This window comes from Python bivittatus, unplaced genomic scaffold (assembly GCF_059951505.1).
Source record: "Python bivittatus isolate LINGU-HERP-01145 unplaced genomic scaffold, Pbiv_v1 ctg000160_np1212, whole genome shotgun sequence".
Lineage (NCBI taxonomy): Eukaryota > Metazoa > Chordata > Lepidosauria > Squamata > Pythonidae > Python > Python bivittatus.
Genome location: NW_028277076.1, coordinates 8,814,441 through 8,823,989, shown reverse-complemented (window position 1 = coordinate 8,823,989; position 9,549 = coordinate 8,814,441). Strand labels below are relative to the sequence as shown.

At 45.8% G+C, this 9,549-nt stretch overlaps 1 protein-coding gene across 2 annotated transcripts in view; it reads left to right on the top strand.

The window, feature by feature from the left end:
• Positions 1 to 569: 569 nt before the first annotated feature.
• The window catches only part of PTPA (protein phosphatase 2 phosphatase activator), a 33,578-nt gene continuing 24,598 nt past the window's right edge, over positions 570 to 9,549 (top strand). Inside the window, exons 1-3 of one of the 2 annotated variants that reach the window (XM_088147123.1) lie at positions 570 to 724; positions 7,949 to 8,049; positions 8,946 to 9,032. In XM_088147123.1, coding sequence (XP_088003249.1) covers positions 700 to 724; positions 7,949 to 8,049; positions 8,946 to 9,032 — 213 coding nt within the window. In that variant the 5' untranslated portion in view covers positions 570 to 699. Of the gene's footprint in view, positions 725 to 891; positions 915 to 7,948; positions 8,050 to 8,945; positions 9,033 to 9,549 lie in introns of those variants that run through there. The other variant, XM_088147126.1, reaches the window with a different exon arrangement.

Sequence of the window (9,549 nt, the reverse complement as noted above, 5' to 3'; positions counted from 1 at the left end):
GACAGCAGAAGAGAAGAGAAAGAACTGGAGGAAATCACAGAATACAAAAACCTGCAAGCAGAAGTGGAATGACTATGGCAAAAGAAGGCAAAGAGAGTCCCAATAGGAATAGGCGCCTTGGGTGCAGTCTCAAAACATCTGGCGTGGACCAAATCAGTCCATTGCACAAGGCAGCTTGACTTGGAACAGCTTCCATCCTGCAACGAAATCTTTAATAACATCTGCCCACCCCAGGTCCTTGGGAGGGACTCGAGAGGGGGACAAAAGTGCCAGATGCAGGCTAACATCTGGCAGACTGCGCCACCAATCAACATCCTCATCCCTGGGGCGCCTTCCAGGGGCCAAACACGTGGAGCGCCGCCGCTTTCCCGCTGTCCGAGCCGGGCGCAGGAGATTGACGTCGATACGCGTGCGACGCAAAACTCTAACTGCTGCCCGTCGGTTTCCTCTCCCTGGGAGGCTTCGTGCCCTTCGCCGATATGGCCGCGGGGGTGTCGCTCGCTGAACCTCTGGGCCAAGATGGCGCGCCCTTGACAAACATGGCCGCGCCGGCCTCCCCTCGGCTCCTTCCCATTCGCCGCCGCCGGCCTTGCCCTTTTCCAAGATGGTCGGCCGGCGGTTCCTGGGGGCCGTCAGGTGGTGAGAGTTGAAAGGCGGCGGCGGCGGCGGCGGCGGCGGTTCCTCCTCAGTCCCAGGAAGATGGCCGAGAGCGAGCGGCAGCCGGGTAAGGGCGAGCCCTGAGGTGACCCCCAGCGGGGCAGGACGGGGGAGGGGGAAGCCGCCCCCCTCCAAGAGGAAGAGCGGCCTACCTTGCAGGGTCGTCGTAACCCCCTCCCCGCGAGGCGGATGCGCCGGGGGACCCCGCCGGTCTTTTGCTCCTCTGGGGAGGAGGAGGCGGCCCCATGAGGAAAATGGTGGGTGGGGAGTCTTATCTCGTGGGCGCCCCCTTGTTAGGGGGCATTTCGCTCTGCAGCTCGTTCTGTGGGGAGGGGGCGACGCGGTGGCTTGTAAGGACTCATCCCATAATTACAAAGCTGGGAATAATTACTATAATTATTATTATAGTACGGGATTTTTGGGGGTCTCTAGGGCCGCTCCTCTCCCGGCCCAAGCGTGACCCCTCCCCAAACCTCGCCCCTCCCCCTCCCCCTCCCCCAATTGGATGCCTTCCTGATGGGTCTGACTTCCACTCCCATGTTGGCTGGGGACGATGGGTGCTGGAACCCAACCGTGGGGGGGGAGGACGCAGTGTGGAGCTCCTCTGCCCTTGCAGGATTGCCATCTTTTGTTGCTAAATGCTCTTTTTTTAGGAGGGGGCTCTCTTTATTTCCATCCCCCCAGGAATTTGGGGAGGGGGAAGGAGTCCCACAGGAGCTTCTCGGTAGAAAAAGCATGGGGGGGGACTCCTTTCCTGCTCTTTGGGGTCTCCCCCTCTTGCAGTGGCTTCTGCAGAGAGGCTTAAAACCTGATTAAATCTGGGGGTGGGGAGCATCATGGAAAAAAAACAGAGTTTCTCTCCCCCCCCCAGCTGAACCTGCTGGAGAAAGGTCAGGATTTGCTAAAAAGATGGTTCCTTTCTCGCCCCTTGCTGGTGGTGGCTCCTTGGCAGCGCAGATGCTGCAGGATCGCAGGTCTTGGGGGCAAGCACTTGGGTGCCAGCCCAGACGACGGGTTAGGGGAGCTCTTAAGCCCACTAAGCCTGGCTTAGCTCCTTGCAGCGGGCGGGCAGGAACAGATATTTGACCTTGTAAAACCAGAATTTGCTCTATTGCTGTTCTCAAGGGATAAACCCAGAAAGTATCAACTCGTCTGGGAACCGGGTTAAGCATCCTGCTGCACATCTCCAGACCTTTGGGACTACAGCTCCCATAACCCATTGCTTCGGGGCATGATGATGGGCGGGTTATTGAAATTACAAGTCAAAAAATCTGGAGACTGTCAGTAACCTTAGACTAACCTGCAGTCCCAGGATTGTGGATCTCAGAAACCTCTAAACCTGGTGACATATTGTAATCTTCAGTGCAATAATAGGAGGAAGTGATTTTATGTGTGACTGGAGAGTAATCATAATAACAGTTTAATTCTAATTAAATTCAAACCGAAATGGAAGTAGTTTTAGTTTTTGTCTTGGCAGGAAACGAGTATTAATCTCACAATGAATGAACGACTGAATGAAAGGAAAGGATCTGCTTGGAACCAGGAGGGAAAAAATGATGGTGCAAAGGGTTATGAAAGTGTGGAGTTGCACTAATGGAAAATAGGAAGATAGTGCTTGGTGGAGTGAAGGAGGCTGAGTGTGAGAAAAAAAATGAAGGGAAGAGAATGATTGCTGCGGAAAATGTCGATGAAAGTTATTGTATATACTGTATGTATATAGAAAAAATGCAGAGAATACTTAGAGCAAGGAATGGTTAAAATTAATACAGGCGGAGATGACTTTTGTCAGAAATTGCTGAAAGTGAATGGGGAGAACTAAACAGGTCCATTCCAGCCAGAGGGAAAGGAATTAGAAAGAAAAGTGATGAAATGATTTGGAATGAAGTTTGGGAATGCTGGAAGGAATCTTTTAGAGATCGATATGGGAATAATAGTGAAATGTCAAAGAGGAGAATGTATTTGTTCTTAGATTTACATCTCGCCTTTCATTCAGGAGTTCAGGGCTGGTGTGGTGCTATTGCCTCCCTGATGCAAGTCCAACATTTTTAACCAACTTTGGAACTGAAAGAAATCTATAATGCTAGCATGCTCAGAAAAATTGATGAAAAGGAAAATGCTGTGAGAAAGTTGGAAGAATGGTAAGGCTGCAGACATAGATGGTATGACATTATAACATCATGTTAAAATATAGGTACGGTTTGCTTATGGAGCGATGGTGTGCCCTGGGTAAGTAAGGTGGGTGAGAACTGCAGCTGTATTTACATCTGCATTTGGAAGAGTGTCATTTTTTATTCCCCAATACAAAAGCAAGAGTGGATGCCAAACTACAGAGACATTTGTTTGCTAAGTGCCTGGCGTGCCTGGCACACTTCAAATTGAAAGGATAGAAGAAGTTCGTGAGGAAAATCTGGGACGCGAAGTTGGCTTTCTCGCAAGCATGGGGTGGGCAGACCAGGTTTTTGCTCTCTGGCAGGTTATTGAGAAATACACGCCGGTGAGAAAGAAAGTTTATTAAATGGTTGTAGGTTGAGAGAAAAGGTATGATAAAGGGAATAGGCTTGAATTATAGAATGTTTGTGTGAATATGGAGCTGAAGGTTGGCTGCTGAAAGGGATAAGAGAAAAGCGTATGAGGGAAGTCAAGCACACGTGAGAATAAATAGTGAATGGGGAGAAAGAGAAGGTTGTGTGATGGTCTCTCAATTGTTTAGGGATAAATGTCAAGCAAATGCTTTGGGTGGTGTTAGAGGTGCTAGGACATGAATGTGTATTAATAGTAGTAATAAAGTTGGGGATCTGGACAGAGAAGTTTTAAGATGCACATGTGCTCGTAGAAAAGTAGTGGGCAGTATGTGTTCTGTTGCAAGGAACAGGTATTTGTTGAAAGAAATGAAAATTGCTGTAACTCCTTCGGCCTATTTGTTAGATGGAAGTGAGAGTTGGGTACGTCAGGAGAAATATAAAAGTAAGTTGGAAACTGTGGGAATGGGGTATTTAAGCGGTGTGGGGTGAGAAACAAGAAATGAAAGGATCAAGAATGAATGTGGGCTGAATACAAATGTGAGTGACCAATATCAATAGTTTAGATCAGTGTTTCTCAACCTTGGCAACTTTCAGATGTGTGGACTTCAACTCCCAGAATTCCCCAGCCAGCAAGGGGAATTCTGGGAGTTGAAGTCCACACATCTGAAAGTTGCCAAGGTTGAGAAATGCTGGTTTAGATGGATGAATTGCAGAAAAAATATACAAAGGGAGAAAGAGAGGGAAGGGAAGACAGAGAAAGCTGTGGTTGGAAGAAAGAGGTGAAAAAAATTAAAGAAAAAAAAAGCAATGTATGAAGTGGTGTGTGAACTTGATGAAAGCGAGGAAGGTGTTCCAGGATAGAACACTGTTGACGTAAAGCAGTTTTCGCACTTTTCCTCTTCTCATTGCATGTCCTCGTTTACTCTTTTTCACTCCTGGTCTGTGCCTGCTTAACCTGAAAGGAAATAGCACTGTGGGAATGCCACCCAGCCCTCGTGGGGGTGGGCTTGCTAATTTGCCCCTTAAAGAGTGAGAGTGAACCTTACATGCGCCAAGTTAGGTAAAACTGCTGGAGCTGAAGAGGGCTTTCAATCAAGGCATTATTTTTGTTTTTATGATGGAGTTTCCCTGCTGCCATTCTGCACTGGCTTGCAAGAATGGTAGATCTCGTAGGGCTGTTGTAAATCTAGCAACCCCAGCATGCATTGGAAAGGTAAAGGGATCAGGAGGCCAAAGTTATCCTGCCGTAATGTGCAGCTGCGGGATTCTATCTGGCTGTTGCCTTTCCAGGATCTTGGGTGAAAAAGATCCAGAGGGATGAAGGTCCTTAAACTTAAAGAGTATTATTAACCATCAGCGGTATGCTGTGTACGAGGGGAATGAAATCCTCTGCATTTTGTGAATGGTGCGCTCCCTTATTCCTCCTGCCCCATTTTCCTGGTTTTTTCGATCCTCGTTTCCTCGCTGTAGGGCTCCCTCCTTCGGGGTTTGCTGACGGCAGTACGACTGCATTCACCTTGGCACAGTGTGCTGCGTTCCGCCGCATCCCTGCGAGCGCTCGTTCATCCTCGAGAGCAGGCAACTTTTAGAACGGAAAGCCCCCCCCTTCCCCATTGTGTGTGTGTTGAGGGGGAGGAAATCTGGGAGCTTCTGACAGCAATATAGAGGCATTCTCTCTTCCTCCAGCTAATGAGGAAAAATGAACCAAACCACAGGAGGAGTTGGAGTCCTGCTGACTCTCCCGCTAATCATTTGCATTTTTCACACGACTCTGTGACTCCGATGCCAGGGCCCCTGGGGAACTTCTACCCGCGCTAGCGTTGGCTCTCCTTTGAAAACTGCCAAACTTCTGGGCCACTTTGGGGGGAGTGTGCTGTTTCGAACGATGGACCTCTAAACCCAGAGCATCCCTTTTTGTGATATATTTCTCCTTTTCCTCCCCTCCACCGAAGAAGGCTAACATCAGATCTGTTCTTAATTTGTGCCTGTGCTAATTACCCTCTGTTAGAACTGCTTTCCCCACCACCTTTCTCTCACTTGCACTGCTGATTGAAGGTGAAGGAAGCTGGATAAAATCTGCAGGGCCATTTGGCATTTTCCATAGTGAGCAGCCCCACACTCAGGAGCTCACGCTTCTCAAGGTTGGACGCAGCCCCCCAGTCCTCTCCTCAGTTGCAGAGGCAGTCATTTTTAAGGTGGCAGAAGGGGAAAGCGATTAAATCCGGGAAGAAGAACATGGACAGTCCTGAACGAATGAGTCTGAATTAGATTGGAGCCGGAATGAAGTCAACCATTGTTCTTGCTCTCTTCTGTTCTTGACGTTCTCTCTCTGTGCCTTTTGGTGTCTGGCCTTGAACCGGTCTGGTTCAAGGTGGTCCTCGGTTTGAAGAGTTGCGGGCACTGATTGAGACAGACCCTACGCTAAATTGTGGTTTCTTGAATAAGCCAAAGGTGGTTGGGGTCACATGTTAAGCCAGAAGCCCTGTTTCCAAACCATGGCTAGGTTCAGATACTATGTGGAAGCAAAACTAAAGAAGTATGAGTGAATTTCAGGTAAATCGTGTCCCTTGCTCTCTGTGTTCTGCCAGGGAAATGAAGAAACACAACTATATGACTCTCATTTAGTTCTGTTTATTATTCATTTATATGTGTGTGTGTTTTTTTCTCTCATGTTTTTAGGTATTCTTTTTGCTTTTATATTTCAAACGCTATTTTGGACAATTTCTTTTTTTATTTGAGTGAGAAGGGAAACACGGGATGAACCTTCTAAAATAATACATTAGATTCTTGATGAGGCATTGGCTTCACTGCGGGTCTGATGGGAACCTGAATACGAAATGAGCTAAACTTGATCAACTGTACAATACAGTTGCTAACAAAGAATACCTGCCAAATCCATGAAATTGTACTAAATAAATAACAGTGAAGGCAGCATAGATTTGGTTTAGTTTGGATTTGAGAGGTGGGATATAATTGGCTGAACCCTCATGCTCTCTGCTTATTCTCACCCGTATCCTGTGTGAATGGTTAATTCAATTAAGATTTATTTGATATGGGCAGTTCTGCAGAATGGGTCAAGGTGGTCTTAGCATGAAGCCTGTCTTTGACGAACTGCTGGGGTTGCGGCTTGCTTCTTCTGGTTCCCCCAATTCAGAATCTGCTTAGGTTAAAGTAAGATATTTTATTGTCGGGTTTTGATATTGGCTAGATTTGTAGCTCTCTAGCAAAGTGTATCCTACTGGCAAAGGTAGAAAGAAGGAGAAGACAGCAGGGTGGATGGACTCAGGGAGTCAGGGTGGATGGACTCAGTGGGTACACCACTGGAAAACTTGAAGGACCAGGTTGGGGACGAAACTCCTGGAGAAGAGCTATCTGGGTGGTTACCAAGAGTTGACACCAACTTGATGGCACATAATCAAGATTTGTAAGATCCTTCAAGCTGGATGTCAACATCTGGGTTTAGGAGTTCATTTTGTCAGCATCAGCTGGTTGCCAATTGCTATCTATCTTATGGTACATACCCTAGTCATTTTGCAGCTGGGCTACTGTAATACATTGTCCATGGGGCTGCCCTTGAAGGCTGTGTAGGAATGACAGTCGGGCCATGCTGTGTAACCGGATTATAGAAAAGTGGCTTGTATCATTTAGGTCTGTTTGCCAGTTGGTGTTCACCCAATTTTGCCTCCTTTTGACCCGCAGTGCCTCTCTAAAATCTTGGGCTGAGAAAGATCTTCTCTAGCATGTAACAGGAAATGATGGTGATGGTTTGATTGAGATGGATTGGTTGAGCTTGAAGTCTTTTACATTCCAAAGCTTAGAATATATTTTGGGATGATGGAGGGTAAGGGAGACAAGATACCCGAGTCCTTATCTCCTTTTGTTATTTTTGCAGTTTCTTCCCAACTTTTCAGATCTTTGGGTAAGAGTAATTTGGCATCGAGTTAGACGTTCTGCCGAGTTTTGGCCTCTGTATTTTTGAAATCTGCTTCCAAGCTTAACCCTTCAGAGCTGGGACCCCTTTAAAACCTTCCTTTGGGGAAAGGCTCTGGGGTTTAATGGATTCCTTAGTTGTGACGGGAAACATTTTAAACAGACAAATAGAGCATCATGATTTAAACAAGCTGCTGGTTGCTTTAATGCGGAAATTTCTCAAACGTCCAATCATTAAATGTTACCTTGGGAGAGACATCCTGTTTAATCTCTAGTGTATGGTGCATTACTATGCAAAACCAAAACAAAGAAAATGTGTTTCTCACATCAAACCTTTTGGGTTGTATCCAAACGAAGTCTGTGGCATTTTGCTCAATTGCATTCTTATTTAAATTAATTTGGAATTGATCACTGGTTATATTAAGAAGAGTATTAGAGTGCTGTATTCTTCCTGGTTTTAGAGCTATTTGTTTTGGGGGGCTTGTAGTCATTTAATTCTGTTCTACCCCTCCTCTCTTCTCCTTGTTCAGAAACCTAAAATATTTCCTCAATAAAATGCAAGGCTTGTTCACTTGACTTTATCTGGACCCACACCTTTCTCTCTGCCTGCTTGCAGATTTAATCATCGTAACAGTTAAAAGCTGGAATCCTGAGGATTTTAACTCCCGTGTGACACCTGTTTAATCCCTTGCATTTATTGCATTTTTGATTGTATTTTCCTTGCATCTCACTTAGGCAAAGGGTATGACTGAGAGATGGATTGAAAAGTCTCCTAAAGAGATTTAAAGGAAGGAAGTTCAAAATCTCAAATATCTTTTGACTGCTTTTTCCTCCTCCAGAATCCTCTGAGGAGACCAAGCCTCCTCCTGCCCAAACCTTTATGATCCCCAAGAAGGAAATCAACATGGTTCCTGACATGGCAAAGTGGAAACGGTCTCAGGTACGGGGAAAAACTTTGGGTGGCATTATTTGGCCCTGGCAACTGACGCAGACCAAGCAGGAGCCCTCAGGCCCCACGCGAGCCTTCTCCTGGGTTGTCCCTTTCAGAATTTAAGAGAGGAATGATAGGCGTGCATGCTATTCCTTGCATGTAGAAAACCCTGTCAGGGAGAAGTCACTTGGAATACAGAACGGCTGAGAAGAGTTCTCTTCCCACTTCATCATCCTCTGCTGCTATCAAAGATCATTGACCGTTAGTCCAGAAATATGTACAGCTAGATTCACACATGCTAAGGCAGAGGAACAGATCTGACCCCCCCCCCCGACTGCTTATCACCCCTCTGCCTCTCCAAAAGTTGTCCCCAATTTTTAATTCTGGTTTGATAGCATTCATTGCCCAAGTAATCGCGTTAACTGTATTCAATTACTTTAATGCACTTTAAATGGTATTTTAATTGCATTTAAATCAGATCAGAATGTCAAATTGTTTCTGTCCTTCCCTTGCCTCGCTTTTGCAGTCCCCCGTCTTAAAAAAACACACAATTCTGTGTTACGCCCTGCTTTTTTTTAATCCTGGTTGATTGAATAAGTCACAACAGGCTGAGCTCACCCAGAAACCCTGATTTATAAAACGGGATAGCAAAGAAACTATATTGTGGCTTAGGGTGATTAAAAAGAAAAACAGGTCTTTGCATAACATTGTTCTACACTTAACGTACTTTTGTGTCTGGAAATACTTGATTACTATTCCAGTGGTAAGCTTCCATCTTGTATTCTCTTATACTTTGGCCATGATTTGCCATTCTGCTCTTTCCTCAAGGAGTTCCTCACAGAATTGTTGCAAAATGCTGCTGACACCCAGCCTTACTTTGTGTGAATGTGCGTGTTTTTACACAGGCGTATGCTGACTACATGGGCTTCATTCTCACGCTGAATGAAGGAATCAAGGGGAAGAAGTTGACTTGTGAATATAAAGTCTCGGAGGTAGGCCTTGTTTTGGTCTCTCAGATCGCTCTTAGATCTTTTGATCCTGGAGAAGGAGTGAAGAACTAGGGAGGTGCTAGTCAACGCTCCTCAAGTTTATAAATTCTCCTCTCAGGACTTGGGAACCTGCATATTTGAGGTTGTTTGCTTTTCTTAAACCAGTGTTGTCCATACTTGGCCCCTTTAAGATGAGTGGACTTCAACTCCCAGAATTCCCCAGCCAGCCAACTGGGAGTTGAAGTCCACTCATCTTAAAGTGGCCAAGTTTGGTCAACACTGTGCTAGACCAAGCTCAAATGGGGTTGTGGTTCAATGTATAATGGGTACCTAGTTGCTGTTTTTAGCTGTGTAAACCAGGCTTCACATAAAGCTAATTTAACCAGGTTTTCACATAAGACAGTCCATTGTGATTTATTAACACACTTTGTTTGTTGTGTGAATTTGGCCCTTTAAACAAGACGTTTCAAGGTGTATATGGACACTGATATCCTACTGATAGAGTTATGCTCTGTTTGGG